At 38.6% G+C, this 16,249-nt stretch overlaps 1 protein-coding gene across 2 annotated transcripts in view; it reads right to left on the bottom strand.

Moving 5' to 3' along the window:
• Positions 1-356: 356 nt before the first annotated feature.
• PCSK1 (proprotein convertase subtilisin/kexin type 1) overlaps positions 357-16,249 on the bottom strand; it is a 30,084-nt gene continuing 14,191 nt past the window's right edge. For both annotated transcript variants that reach the window (XM_068928501.1, XM_068928502.1), the window contains exons 8-14: positions 14,404-14,616; positions 13,066-13,166; positions 11,856-12,089; positions 10,125-10,282; positions 7,499-7,632; positions 5,621-5,782; positions 357-4,081 (exon numbers count right to left, since the gene is read on the bottom strand). In XM_068928501.1, the coding sequence (XP_068784602.1) occupies positions 3,719-4,081; positions 5,621-5,782; positions 7,499-7,632; positions 10,125-10,282; positions 11,856-12,089; positions 13,066-13,166; positions 14,404-14,616 (1,365 nt within the window). In that variant the 3' untranslated portion in view covers positions 357-3,718. The remainder of the gene's footprint in view (positions 4,082-5,620; positions 5,783-7,498; positions 7,633-10,124; positions 10,283-11,855; positions 12,090-13,065; positions 13,167-14,403; positions 14,617-16,249) is intronic.

Here is a 16,249-nt window from a genome sequence, read left to right as displayed (position 1 = left end):
CTGCAAGCACAAATATTACTAACTGATTCAGAGCAAAATATACTTAAGAGACAGTTCTCCGTAACTGTTTACATTAAGGTTATATAAGGGCTTGTTTCTTTACTGTCTTGAAACTTGCACAGTTGGAAAAAACATTTTAACTGCTACCACTTTGATGCAAGGAAATAAGACCTGCATATTTCGTTTGACTTCCTTGACTCATTCTCCTGTATTACTTATTTATACTTCTTCCAATACTTTTATGACTATATGAGAAACAGGCAGAAGAGTGCTGTATTTCAGGCCTACAAACACTGCAGTTAGTGGTGTCAAGCAGCAAAACTTCAGTCATGAGAGGTAAGCACCCTAGTGTTCTTTCTCATGAAGAAATCCTCTGCAATTCTTGTTTTCAATAAACTACACATTTTCTCCACCCAACTCCTCTTCACTTTATCAAGCCACTACTTTTAACTCTAAACTGTATTTCCCAGTCAATTTAAGTCACGCTGGCTTGATTTTAGCTTATTGTTTTCTTCACAAAGGTTAAGACCACACACTCTGAGCTCTGCTAACACACTGTATTATGCTACTAGTAGACAAATTTTAACATCACATCACATACAGTTGCAGCTGCTGTTGGAACATGCCTTTTAAAAAATACCTTTATTGGATGAAATCGTCTCTTTCCCAAGAAAAATCTGGTTCTTTAATATAATTTATTATGCCTTTTAAAATTCTGTCTGTTCAATAAAATCTTTGCTATATTATAAATACCTGTAAAGAAAATATAATTTAAAATTCTGAGAGAAAACATTTTTTTTCCTTTTACATTTTTCACAAAATCCACACAGGTACCAAGGAAAGACTAACAATAAAAATAATTTACTCCTGTACAATCTACTCTGGGTTGGAAACATTCAAAAGAGAGACTTTAAAGTTGTCCTCTGATGAAACTTTGGCTACAACATGGGAACTGAACTTAAAACAAAGGAGGGTCCTATGTTTTCCCCCTGTTTAATCTGAGTACTTCTTTCAAGGGCTGATTGATTCTTACTAGTACTTTCCTCACCTTATCATACCTGACTGATGACTGGCTAAAATTGCTGTTCTCTGAGGGAAGCAGGCTCTAAGCTTCATTGCACAGAAGTAAAGCTCATCCTAACACACCGTACAGGAATATTTTTGTAGAGATTAACTCCCAATTCTGAAAATTAAACAGTAGTGGAAATATGTTAGTGCCCTCACTGTCCAATAGCAGCAATTAGAAATTTTAACATTTTGCTTGTTCAGTAGTTGCGAACTGCCAGAAAGCTTGTGCGCTCGAGGGCCAGTGTAAGAAAGCTTTCCGATTTGGATGACTTCTGTATTTTTATCACTTCTTGTTCTAAGCAAATTACTTTGTACAGAAGGAGTGATTTAGTATAAGAGATATTCAATCTCCGGGCTGTAATTTTTGAAGTATGATAGCATGGAGTAGAAATATGGAAGAATTCTTCAAATCAGCGAAACTAAATTTATCCAAAGCTGGCAAAAACGCAGGCTAAGCCCAAGATTGGCATGAAATCAATAGAATGAATGAATAAGCACAAATTTTCAAATATTAAATTTGGTAAGACAGCTTTCAAAGTTGTCTTTAGGCAGCCCTGCTTTTCCATAAGATGTAAATACTGTAAATAAGATGTAAATACTGTTACAGCAAACAGATTTTGTTTTAAATTACAAGATTTAGTTTGAAGTTTGAAAAATCACTGTCCAAAGTGATGATTTAATCAGCAAAATGTTAAACTTCTGTGTTACAGACACTTGCATCATTTAATGGAATAGATAGTGAAAAAGTAATAAATATTTCTGGAATGTTTGGAAAATATATTTCAATAGATAGATGGGAGAGAGGGAGAGAGGGAGAGAGGGAGAGAGGGAGAGAGGGAGAGAGGGAGAGAGGGAGAGAGGGAGAGAGGGAGAGAGGGAGAGAGGGAGAGAGGGAGAGAGGGAGAGAGGGAGAGAGGGAGAGAGGAGTAAAACCTAGTCAGTGTTTACTCAGATTATCTTTAGCACTGTAATTAGACACTGTTTTTCCTTCCATTAGGAATCTTTATTTCCTTGATCTAGATCCCCTCCAATTTCTGACTGTCCAACACTTTGCTGTTTTTTATTATGAACAACAAAATAATAGGCCAAAATTGACTTTGACTTTAAAGAAGCATGTGTGGAAAACTATTTCTCTAGCCATTCATATCATCCTGCTCCAGATTTCATTTTTTTCACCTGGGAGAGGGTGATAGAGCTTTCTGACTGGACCTCTTCTCCCTTCATTACCCCTTTTCTTCTCACTACATTTCTCACTACTCTGTTTTTTCCTCTATTCTCTCTCTTTCCATTTTTTCTTTCCTACAACTGCTACTGCCAGGGAGCAGCCTGCCCTTGCTGCTCCCTCAGAGCTGCCTCTATTTGCTTCTCTTTTACCTTTTCCTTCCTCCTTTCCTTCTGCCTCCTCCACACCTCATGCAATCTTTCCTTCTAATTCTGACTCCTTTCTCTTGATATTTGTATCTCAACCCTCCCCCATTCATTTTCCCTGAACTTGCTAAATATTTAGGAAATGTTATAATACACCATAGACATTTCAAGATCCAGTCTTTAAGTGGACTTTACAGAAACAGTTCCCCGTTCTATACCACTTTGGCCACAGATCAAGGAAAGGACAGCTTTGTTGTCCCGACTGCTGACGATGTAGACATCTCAGGAGATGTTCATATTACTTAACTTTAGAAACCTAACTGAAGCTGCAAAGGTAGGAAGTTGATCCCCCAAAACTCATATAGTCAAAAAAAAAAATAGATGGGTAATCCAGTAAGTAATTCAGAACCAGTGTTAAAACTAGTCAAGTGCTCTGAAATGCTATCTATACGAGCCTCTGTCTTCATTAACCATATACAGCCTACAAAGACTAGGCTTACAATTCAGGCACTTCACTTTAGTTAAAATTATGTGGCAAGAATGCCATCCCATGGTCTGGGATGCCTCATTTAGGGCTCCTTTATGTTAGCCTATATCTGCCTATAGCTTAAATCAGGAATAACTTCATTAGCGTGTGCTTAGAATAAAGCTTCTTTCCAGGCATGGATAGCGAACGACTGGTTGGCACTTTCCTGCAATGCTCCAACCCAATTCCAGCTTCCCAGCTGCTCCTTTCCTAGAGAACAGAAGGTTGTATTGTTTGGAAAAGGAACAAAAAAAACAGTGACAAGCAGTACTGGCTGCCAGTGTTAAATCTTGAATGCACGCCACGTACAAGAAAGACTGAAATATTTCTTACAAATCCAGGGATGAGAGTATCTCCCCACAGCTTTGGCACTTCAGTTCAAAACTGCTTGGTAATTCAGGTTTTGAATCTTACTGCATGCTAAGGGAATAGGGTGGAAGAATAAGTAACGTGAAAATTGTTTAAAATAGAGCATTAGTGTTTTTTTCAGGGGAATACTGCTGTGTTTCATGCCTGAGGGGGCAAGTCTACTCTGATGGTAATGAATAAAGGCTTTGAAAAAAAGCTATTACTAAAAAGCATCAGTTTACTGCCTTATCCTCCCACACCCATTTTTCCTCTTCCTTGATATTTGTGTTAAATATGAAGCAATCAAAGCAGCAATTACACAACTAGAGCATACAATAGACTTCTGAAAAAAACTGGAGGTGGGGTGGGAAGCATGAATATTTCCAACTCAGTGCCATACCCTATAGTTTAGTTTCCTTCATTTAGAATATCAACCAAGGCCTGCAGCAGTCTATCATCTCTATGCTTGTATGGTTTGGCATTGTAAAAAAGATCAACGTAGTCACTGTACAGACTTTCTTCTGAGTCTTTTAACTGGGAGGGCTTGTTCAACTTTTCGAGGGCTTGATAGAAGTGTTCATATGGAATATTTAACTTCTCACTTGCAGTCTTCTCCGGCAGACGCTTCTGAGCCATCTGTCTGCTAAAAGCACTTTGTAGTAAGTGTAGCATAGCTGCTGATGGAATTTTATCTTCTGCTTTGTCACCGCTACTACTGGTACCTTCTGTGACTTTGGGTTTATCGCTCAGGTACTGCTGTGTGGTATGGTCCTAGAATACAGAATAACATAAAAAAGATTACACGTCAGTAAAATATGGACTGGAATCAGATTTGCTCTGAATAGTGATTTGTGCGCATGCGTGTGAACAGATGCTACTTTTCCATTTAGGAGCCATCAGCATTTAGAAAAGGACTAGATCATTACAAAACAAAACTGACTATCAAAAGGAGTATATTGTATAAAGTATCAATTCTCCCAAATAATTAGGAAGTTATAAATTCAGATTCCTCACTGGCAAAATACAGCATGCCACTTTATAGCATGATCTTTCCTAGTCTTAGAGATATGCTTGGTTGCACTGAAGGAGAACAGCTCCTCAGCTGTTCAACTGGAGAGAGTATATGAAGTGGTGACAGTGACTAAATGTAGTGCACACTTCTGCAAAAAGGATTCAACTATTGCTTCCATATAATCTACTCTGGAGATGCTGTTTGCATTTTTCACCTGAGACAGGACAGTGAAGTATGGCTAACTAGTGTTAATGACATATATCTCAGTGGGAAGATTAATGCCAAATTACAGATTTATAGAGAAGTCAGAGAGGCGTGGTCTCATTTCAGCACTGTCTGTTATGCCTCCCATGTTGACACAATAGCATGTGCCTGCATAGCTTCCTTATTTCCACTAGGACTGTCTCTCTAATTGAATGCTAATTTTAACCTTGATCTGTTTTACCACGTCTACCAAACTTCTACAGCGCCCCCTGAATCCAGTTTTACCTTATTTCAGCCTTATGTTCTTGCATACAGTTGCCATGCCTGTGCACATTGGCTTTTAATGTATTTGAAGACCGTCCTCATGTCTCCCTCAATCTTCTCCTTCCTAAAATGGCTGAGGAAGGGAGATTTCCTCTATATTTACAGACACACTAATTACTTAATTGGCAGAGGAACAGATGTGATATGATTCATAAAGTATTCTGAAGACCTTCAGATAATTGAGCATTGTGAAGATGTACAATGTTACCATCATGTGCATCTAGAAGCCCACTACCACTTCCAGAAGCCTAAAAGGTTTGTTTTCCATAAAGTGCTACCTCAAAGGTAAAGAAGGGGTCCAAAAGGAGCTGGAAGCAACAGATACACTTAATCGAAACCCTCTGAAACAGTGAGTCCCCGACTTCTGTGTTGTCATTTGTTACAAACTTCATTCCAAACTTCCTGGAAGCACTCCAGCAGGCAGGCTCCTTTGGGGTCTGAGACCTGCTCTCACTGGAATTAGGATTAGCGTATCTGTTAGAAGAACAATCTTTCTCCCTTGTACCAGTCAACTGCATTAGATATTGAGTTCACAGCTTTAGTATCAATATCCTCTTAACATCCTAATACCCTTCGATGTTGATATATGAAAACAGAGACTAAAGAAAACACCCGTTTTTGACATGGACAAAACCACAATACTCATACAACTTACATGTGGTTAAGGGCTAGAGGAAATGAACACAAAATGAGCATGTGTCCTCTTACTGGAAAAAAAAAATTCTTATAAACCGCAAAATACATAAGGAAATAAATTAATGTGACACTACCTCTACAAGGTCTGTCATCTTTTCCACTCCCCTTCTGTCATTTTGCACAGCATTGTAGGATGTGTATACACGTGGCTGTTTCATGTGTTCAGGCTGGGTAGAAGTGCCATGCAAAATCAATTTCCAATTTACAATCCTCCCTTCATTTTGTATTCTTCTGGACTAAAAGACAAGCACAGCATTAGCTTAGGTTCTCAGGGAGTAAGAAGATGAAACAGAGGATGCTTGATCTTAAGGTAGACAGAAGCCACTAAAATAATTTACAGGGCATTCAATATTTAAATTTAGACAATGATTTATAAGCACCAAAAGACATTAGAAACAGAGTATGTCAGAAGGTGGAATTTAATACAAGGACTTGACTACTCCCAATATTCATATTTTAATGCGACATAACTATAAATGAATCATGTCACCATCAAAGGAATTTCATCATAATGCAGAATGCCAGAAATTACTGAACCAGTATTTTGTGTTATTAGGGTTTGTTCCCCAAGCCAGTCCCTAGCAATGTCACCACAAGAGTTGCCACTGAAATAGTCATTTGGAATAATATTCTGTAGTGGTTGATGTATAGCAGCAATCTGAAACACAGCTTGTGGAGGGGAGCACCAAATGCTTTGTCCACTGCTTTTGATGACAACATTTAAATCCTTGAAAGTGGTAGAGGCAAGTACGGTGAATGCTGAAACCTGCTTTTACAAAAGCTTCTTTTCTTAATTTTTGCTCACCCATTAAGTAACTTAAAGATAGCTGCTGAAGCTCTTATTTTCCAATAAAACCTTCCACTGAATTTTACAAACGCAACTTGAATGACAGCTGAGTTATCAGTAATATACATTCTCTCACTTGAAAATGGAAAGCAAGAGGTAATTACAAATGATAATGCTCTTCTTAACTACATTCCAAAAAATGTGTAGTATTAGTTACGAGGAGTAGGATATCTACAACTACGGGGTTAGCTATAAGCTCATAGTATCAACACTACACTGTTGATAATATTTACTTCTAATGCCTTGTCCACCTGCTCAGCACTTGGCATTATCCTGCTGTTTACAATTTGAGGCCAATAGGGGTTGGGGGTTCAGTGTCTGATAGAAAGCATTCAAGTTTTGGCAGGATCTGATCCCTAATGACAAGCTTATTAACAGACAACTTCAACGAAATTCTCCAGAGATGAGTGAGCCTGATCACTCTCTCTTTGAGGAGGATGATTTTTCAGCTGCCTATCAAACACCTTTTTCCGGTGTCTCATTGTTGTAATCCATATCCCCAGGTGGTTTTAGTAAATATATTTATTTTATATCTGTAGATTTCTTGGCTTTAATCCTTAACGGTTTTTCAGCAGTAATTATGCTGAGAAAGAAGGCAGGGAAAGATATACAGCAGAATAGCTCTCTGAGATCACCTGAAATTCATTAATTCAAAAGGTTCTGAGTTAATGAAAATTATGCACAACTACCAAGAACAGACTAGATCTATCCTGTGCTCTTCTCCACAAAAAAACCTAATTTGACGTTAATCATATATAAATTGTATTACATATTCCACTCCTTAAATCGCAGAAAATGCTATTAAGTGATTTCTCTCAGTGCCATATAACGTGAGAAATACATAGGCATGAACTTTTATCGATAGGTACACATCAGTGAAATGAGGCTGGCTGTGTGTTTATGTAACGAACAAGAAAATCTGACCCTATCTTTTTTGTGCGTTTCAGAGGAGCCTGTCTAATCTTTTAACCAGATGGATACTTTGTTTAAAGTAAGTCCTGTGGGAGTCTGCTTAATGAGAAGACCCTCTCCTTCAAGATGCTTGATAGTGGTTATCTATGTTAGTTTTCACACACTTCGCTATTTAATATACAGATTTACTTACCACATCAGTAATTCTTAACACCCAGGTGCCTGTTGGATTCTCTCCCCATGTGTGAACAGACATGAAGTCCCAGTTCTTAAAGCCATTAGGAGACTTATCTCTCTCTCTCTCAGCCAGTAAGACAGTGCTGGTCCCTGTGTTAGTGCAATAAATCAACAGAAGTAATTGTTCAGCCATATCTGCTTTTATTTTTCAGATTACTCAGCCTGCAGACTATATAGTGCATGTATAGGTAACCCAGAATATACACTGGCTTGTGGAATGGGAAAAATGCCATTTCTGATCAGTGGTTTCTTTAATTCTTCCATAGCAGTATTTAAGAGCATAAAAACTGTCATATTAGGTCACACTAGAAAGGTACACCTTGCTTAGTATTCAGTCTCTAACAGGAGCCAGTAGTGGATGCTCATAAAGCTGCATAAGAAACAGACCATACAAGGCCAGCCTTTCCCCAGCAATGAGCAGGTCAGGAAGTTTTTGAGCCGGAAGTTTCTAAGCCAATCAAGCATTTTAAAGAGCCACTGATAGATATATCTGTCTTTAAGGTATTTGCTGCATTTAAATGCTTTTTTAATTCTAAATTCAACAGCATCCTGTGACACTGACTCTTGCAATTTAGCTTGCTAGGCTGGATTACTGCTTGGAATGTGTGGAAGGTGAGTATCACACCTTTAAGGAACAGACGTGGTAGCAGAGAGGAAAACACTCCAATAAATGCACGAACCAACATATTTTTATCAAATGGCTCAGCCAAAATGATTTTTGTGGGCATCAAAAGGAGGAAGGTTTGCTTTCCTTCCCACTTCATAATCCCTATTCTTTCTCCTCCTTTCTCACCTTTTTGGGGGAGGTTAGTTTCCTGCTGTTTTAACGAGCTGGACTGGCTTACCGTGAAAACAGACAAGCAGCAAAGGGAGTGGGAACATGTACTGGGGAGTGGGTGAAGGGAGAGGTAAGACAGTTTAGGAAGGGGAAGTGGGATATCTCCCTTTTGGTCTCAGTGAGTTGTTAATTCATCTCACACAGCATCTTGAAACCAAAGGCTTATACAGAACTAATCATTGTATGTTTTTTGCTGAGGGAACATAAGTTGTTACAGCCTGAAACTCTTAACAGGGTGAAAAGCATTTGCATTATTATTATTATAAAAATGCAGCAGTTCAGAAAATATTTCTGCAGCAGAAGAGATTCTACTGCACAGTAGGAGACTTGTGCTTGTTTGCATATAAAGAGAGAGCAAGGGAGCTATATTTACATAATATAGAGCAGAAAGCCCCAGGGAACTTTATCACAAGCTATAAATACATTTAAAGATAACACCATAAATACAGAAAAGCAACAACATGCATTTGGCAGGAACATTTTGAAGAAAAGTGGGAAAACTGCAAGAATCAATGGAAACAACAGTTCAACCATGATAGGAACGTGATAGTATAGTGCAGGCAGTAAAACCCAACTATTGCTACCTCAACTAAACCCAGAGAAGTACGTAGAGACATGAAGAAGAAGATATTACTATCATCAGTCTTTCAAAAGGAATGTTGCATTAGCAGCAGAACAGTATCTTGGGAGTGAAAATACTTCTATAAAAGTGTGAGGGCTACTGTTCCTGTCATCTCCATCATGTGCCTACAGACAGCCCATCTATTTACTCCCAAACTAAAACTCATCTCAAATGGAGTTAAATTTGAAAATACACACCAATAGTCAAGGGTAAAACACATCACAGTAATATTGCGGTCGTTTCCCATAACAAAGAAGGTAAACTCAAAAAAGGAAGAATTAAGGTTGGACTTGAAAGGAATCACAGACAGGTAGGGTTTGGAAATACACAGCATATACAACACTAAGTCTGCTCTCTAATAAGGTCCTGCGATAATGATATGAGCAAGGTTCTAGCATTTTATTATCTGTGAATTACTAGATTAGCCTTAGTGTTAGTAAATTAGATTTGATTGATTTTTAAACCGATATCTGAAATCTTGTCTGCTTCTTTTCTAATAACGTCAGTTGATCTTCCAGAAGATCTTACTCTCTACAAAACTTTTTTGTATTCATCCTGCTCTTTTTCTTCTCCTCATGGTGTTATTTCAGGGCACTGTCATGATAACTTGCCATATTCTAGCACATTTACTGTAGTGGTACTAAGGTGCCTAACAGCAACATTGTGTTTTTAAATACGCAACCGAAAAAACACAGTTACATGAAGTCTAGGGAATAGATTTCCTCAGTTTTCCATTAGTTCATTAGAGCACAGTAAGGCCGATAAGCACTATCAAGCTATAACTTGTTGTCTGTTAAGAACTCCCAGTCTTTGCAGTGTTTGTGTCCTGTCTCTAAAATGTAAGGTATTAGAAACAATGCCCTCATTTTCTGAGCTATGATTTTCCAACTTCTGTTTACAAAAATAACTCAGAACACGTGAAGGCAGAGAAGAGGATTCAGAAAACCAGTTGCCTTATTCTAAGATGCTTTGTCCCCACACTCACCTGTCAGAAGTGACTAGATTTGTCTAACAATGTATTGAACTGCTTTTAATCAAGTGGAGAGCAAACAGGTAGTTTTTAATGAAATAAATTTTACACACTACAACAGCAAAAACAAAGCATTTCTTTTCCTCCTTTACCTGACGGAGATACCAGGGTGACATGAAGATCACCCCTACGGGAATATTCAATTGTTGCCTCAAGCTGCACATGCTCCAGTGATGCAATGGAGTTTTCTTGACCTTCGCAGGCTTTTGTGGGAATTTCAATGATGACCTCCCCATTTGCTCTTAATAATCTGGCAAAATTACAGAAGTTCTTTGATTACTTGCAGAAACTCTCTGATTCTGTATTATTATGTGAAGGGCAACAGATACATTTGACACCCATATCAGAATGATAAGAAAAGAAGTACGAACAAATTTTGCAGTCTTTTTTTTTTTTTTTTTTTGAATGCTCCAGTAAAAGCCCTGGGAGTCCTTGAAGCACAAATAATACTGAAGTGGACCAAGTTTTAGGGGCTGCATAAGCTAGACTTGTTCAACACACCCTGGAAACAAGCAAGCAGATTTGATAATTTAGGGTTTCTGTCAACACTTCCTTCTCCCACAGGAAATACAGAAAACAGTCTTTGCAGTCAGCTCTTTCACATGACTATATCAGATACAATTTAACTGCCTCAGTGAAATCTCCAGAAGAGCTGTTATCATGGAGCTAAATTTTGCAGGAGGCATACTCTTTTTAATCTTTTGTAGGAAACTCCATTTCTAGGAAAAAAAGCATACGTCTTTTGTACATTCTCAGAGCACTGTACATAGCTGTCTTTGCACAATTTCCATTAATATTAATAAGAACTATCCACATCTTCACATAAGTCATTCAGAATTCAGGATCTTGAGATCTTTGGCTTTATAATGTAAGATAGAGGATTGCAAGAGTAATATACAAATAGTAAGTATTACATATATCACCACTGTATTTAATAAAAAATAGAAAAGAAAAAATAACATTGTGCAAAGGAGAGAGAGCATACAACAGATTGATAACAAAACAGGATAAACAAACAGGTTACCAAGCAGTGACACTCCACAACATTGTAATGTGTTTCTACAGAAAGATTTTTGGTGCACTTATATGGTATAATTTGTAGCTTGGAAATAACTATTTTTATTCTATGTGGGGACAAAAAAGGTGTAAAGATCCTTACTGATTAGCCAAATTAATGATTAATTATAACTTACCTGTATTTTGAACTCAGTTTAGGCTCAATACAATTGCAGCATTTGTATGTTCTGATTTGTTTGCATTTGAGTATGGCTGGTAGGTCTGCTCAGTGAGCCTTTGAGACAACTGCATTTCACAAGAGTAGTGCTGTGAAGGTGACTAAAGCTCAATATATCACCCTAATTTCAACAAATACTACGTATGTCACAGAAAAAACTGCTAAGAGCAATTACAGCTTTTTTTTTTTTTTAAAAAAAAAAAAGGCCTGTGGGAGACTTCGGTATCCTTTTCTTCACCTGCTAATACCAACATAAACTTTTGTATCTGATCACCTTCAGTCTCACAGTGTCATCCATCCATACACTGGCTGCACAATCAGACATCATAATCTCATTCTTTGTTAAAGCTTTCATGGTAGTAACTTCCATCAGTCCCACACTAAACGGCAAAAAGCAAGATGACAAATGCTGCTTGCCTGCCCCTGGACTCCTGAGGAATGCAGTAAGGCAAAAATACACAAATCAAAATGAAACCTCTTAGCTGCAGTCTGGCTTGGAGCAATCTGTGCAAAATACTACCCCCTTCAGGCTTTACTAAGATCAATGCAATCTGACATAAGATTAGCTACTGCTAATGCAAATTCTTACCTTGGTTCAAAGCTTTTGTCTTTGACAATACACTCTTTCTTTTCTGGTACTCCTTTCCATCTTTTAGGATCAGCTAAATCCACCAGCGCATTGGCATTAAGTAATCCGAACCCAAATCGGCTGTTCACCATGAGCCCAGCTCCATTCTTTTTCCATCCTGGATTGCCAGCCAGGGGATCATATTCAGAGGTCCAGACTACCAAGTGTTGCATATCCCTCCAGGTTAGATTTGGGCTGTTGAGAAAATATCCCTGGTTAATTTTTACAGGGCTAGCTATCCATTTTCTCTCAATTATTAGTCTGCAATAGAACATGTTTAGGAATGTATATGGCACCCGATTGTTTCAAAAACCTAGAGCATGACATATGCTCACCCTCACAGTACTTCTTCAGATAGACAAGATCTTTGTTTGAACTGATACCTAGCAAGATTCTTCAAAATTCTTTAGGCATTTAAAGGTAAGCATCCAGCAAAGCTGACATTTCCTACCACTCTTTTGGGGTCCTTAACTTTAAAAATTCACTGGGTATTTAATTCTGCCTGTGGTTATCTACCCCCTTTAAAACATGGCCCTAAGCGTCTTGGCTTATGTCATCAAAGTAGTACGTAACAGAAAAGGCAGTTGAACCTACGTCTTTATAGGACTAAGCCTAAGCCCTAATGTCTAAAGCGTTTTCTCTGAAAAGGCCATTGTTCTCCCTCCCCACCCCTCCCCTATCCTCTCTTCTTTCTCCCCATACCATACATTGCAACTACCAGCCCTAAAGGATTTGCACCTGCCTGCTCTGACAGTCCAGCTTGGGTACTTTCCATTTTGTGTCTCATCACCAGCAGCAAAGGTTCTGCAAACTGAATAAAGACTTCACTTAAACTTGTGCAACCTATTGTCTTCAAATTATGTTCTCCTGCTACATCTGCAGCCTCACCAACTTTAATGCAATTGACTGAGACTCAGTAAACAATTGTTGCCATTGCACGAAAAGGTCTAAAATCCCCGGCTCATCATCTCTTATATATGCTGGCCCTGCTTTGCTCGGTAGGTGCTGAGTCAAGCAGCTGCTTATTTTTGTCATCAGACCGAGCAGATCTGACTGATAAAAAGCAGAGCTGCACCATAAGATGGTGCGACTTTTAAACAGATAGCGTTCGGGGAAGACAGTGGGGTGGCGGAGACAGAAGAGCTTCAATGGTAATGTTAGGGCATCTTACTTTGCTTCCAGAGCTAGAGCGAAAATTCCTGCTGCTAGTGGTGCAGATGCAGAGGTCCCAGTGTGAGTCTCTGTACATTCATTGTGAAGATCAGCACTTGTCTGATAGGAAAGCAACAAAAAAACTGCATGAAAAATCAGCAGTAAATACAGTCATATCCATACTCACAAACACAACCATGTATCCTTTACTCAGTGCATATTAATACATTCCTCACCAGCAGACTAAGTGATGGATGCTTAAATCTGTTCATATTTCCATCTACTCTTTTTATTTCAACTATAATTTTTGTATCAAAATGCTTTGCGTTGGAACAAAATACTCCCACACTGAACATCTTACTTTACTCTAAGGTTTCACAGTAAGTGTTTCAGGCTTACTGGTGAATCATAAAAACACATCATTGTGTTGGGTCTAGAACACTTAAAATTACTATCTGCTTCAAAATTACTCATAGGATTAGTACTAGTGTTCTGCTCCCTCTTCAGCAGCAGAGCTATAATTTGCAATGAAACGCATGCTTTATTTCAAAATTAAATACCAAACTCATCTGCCCAGGTATCTCAAGATGAAAAGGGGGTATGCTGAAACCTTCACATCTCAGCTAAAAAGAGAAGCCATTTAGGAAGGATCAATCTTTTGACCAACCTGCAACGATGTTATTTTAATCCCCATCCTTGTAGTTTATTGTAAAATTAGCATCAACCGGAGCAGAACAGGGAGCATAGCTCCTTGAACATTATTTTAACACAGCAAATTCCTTTAGGACAAGTTATTTCTTTTACAGGTAACGAAGGCACTGATTTGTTCACTTGCTAAGTACCTTTTACAAGTTTGGAAGCACCACTGTGGCTGTCATCAGTGGGAATCGAGAGGCTGAAATCTTACAGAAGGTAAGTGGTAGAACGGAAAGGTATACCAGAGGTCCTTATACTCTAAATCTCTCTTAAACTTTAGTGTAACAATCCCATTAATTCTGTATCAGATCCTAACCATTTGTTGGGACCTCGCTCTCTCAAGGAGATGAGATCTGCTCTTTTTGAAGAATGGGACTATATCAAACTTGATGGAGAGACCTCTGTCACACTAAACACCAGAACATTTCAGCATACTGATATAACTGCCGTTGCCATCTAGCCATTACTTTTCAGTAGAGGATGTTCTGGGAATAAAAGCACTTTTTGGATTACTAATCCTCCAGTGTTTTAAGATGGAAGTACTAAGCATGTAAAACAAGTAAAGCAGGCACTTAAAATTAGGCACATAAAAGTTCTCACTTATTATTTTCTTATGTAAAACATATCTATGTTTGTTGCAAATCTGGTAAAAATGACCTACAATTCTTTGGTCAGTATAATCCCCACTGCTGTATGCTGTGGCCAGAGTTGAAGAGCACTTCTCTGCATACCAGGGAGAAAGGCCTTGTTGAGAAGCACTGCTAATGGAGATAGTGTAGATACTATCAGTGTAACCATCACAGTCACAGTTATCACCCTGACGACCTCCGTTTCCAGAAGCCCACACAAAAATGGAGCCTCTTCCATTTCGGCCCTAGAGGGAATGAAAGAAGTCATTATCAAAGGAAGAAGAGAGTTTCCAGTCTCTGCAATACATTCCTAACTACCCCTCCCCACAAAAATGACAGCATAGTAACCCAAACATTTTCAGAATGAAGAGGACAATTTTCCATAAGCACTGGAGAAGTCAAAGATGGAAGAAACTGGCTAGATGATATATCCTACTCCACATCCTAGAGTAATGCCTTTTATTTTGCCTAGTCTAGATTTAGCGTTCCAAGTAGAGCAACTTTCCTCAGAATAGGTTTTAGATTTAAAAAAAGAAGCTGCAATCAACAGGTAAGTTTTTCTGCCTGCCAATGCTTGGTCCTGAGTATTTCTAGGAAAAATCACCATTTATTTTCAGAAATGGCAAGTCCATCACGAGTTATTTCACTTGCATTTCTTGTAATCACAGAGACACGGGTAAGTGGTATGAATGATGCACGATACATGTTTTCCACACAATTCCCTTTTGTTATGAAGCCTTTCACTGTTTGGCGTTTACTTGCTGAGTAACAGCAAACCAGTAAGCGCATCTGATTGAAAACCCTCCCTTCCCTTAAAAATTTGTGGGCCAGCAACCATCAGGCTCAGGGCACAGCCACTTTCATTCCCTGTTCTGGTCTCCAGTGTACAATGAGGTAGCAGCAGCTAATAATTGTAGTGATTGGAGCGATGCAGCAGCACGTCAACCATCACATGTGAAGGGCAAAAGCTTGTATTTTCATTCAGCAGTAATAAATACATATTCACTGCAAACAGCAGTCTGATATACAGATTTTTATCATCCCTCCTCAGACAAGATTTGATTGTGCTTGTGCAAGGGGTAAGAGGCATATGTAGCACTTAAAATATTAAAAATAAAGAAACAGGAAAATAAGCTGTACTCTTTATCATACAATTACTCAAATGGGAAGGACAAGCCATGTCAATTACAGTAAATGAGATAATATCTTCTGTTGAAAATGAAGGCTGCAGTCCAGTAAAGCACTGGTATAGGTGAGCAGCTACTTTGATTTCACTTGGAGTGCTATTAACGTCTCTCAGATGCTTAAGGCTAAGCATAGGCTTAAGTGCTCTACTGGGCCAGCAGTAAAACTAGTGTGCAACTCCATCTCTGACTGACTTAAACGCAAGTGGAGAGCACTCCGACGCTTGCAAACAGAAGCCTTGCAAATGAATGGGTTAATATGCCTGCCTTAATAAATAAAACAACCTGTAAAAAAGATGTGTTCTTTGCCACGAAGATAACCTTTTTCAGAGTTAAGACCACTGAACATTGGCTCCCTAATTCTTGCCTTTAAAGCTCCCTCTTCTCTTGCTGCCTACTTATGGACTTAGATCTCTGTTTATCATCAGCCCATTCCTCTCAGCCTCCATCCTTCCCTCAGTGAACGCCTATCGGTTGTCAGACTCTTCTTTGTCTTCTTCCCTCCTTCTGTCTGCTAATGATAATTGCCCTTTTCTCCAAAATCCTCTCTTTCTTTGCTTCTGTCCTTCAAGCTCGCCTCCATTTCTTTCCTTTCTCATTTGCTTGATTCAATTTTCTTCTCTATATTAGTACCTGGCCATCTTTAGAGGTCTTTTCACCTCACTGGCAAGAGTAGTGTATTTCTGTATCCCCA

The sequence above is a fragment of the Struthio camelus genome, chromosome Z (genome assembly GCF_040807025.1).
Source record: "Struthio camelus isolate bStrCam1 chromosome Z, bStrCam1.hap1, whole genome shotgun sequence".
Lineage (NCBI taxonomy): Eukaryota > Metazoa > Chordata > Aves > Struthioniformes > Struthionidae > Struthio > Struthio camelus.
Note: the sequence above shows the minus strand (reverse complement) of the source record. Positions and strands in the feature narration are given on the sequence as shown.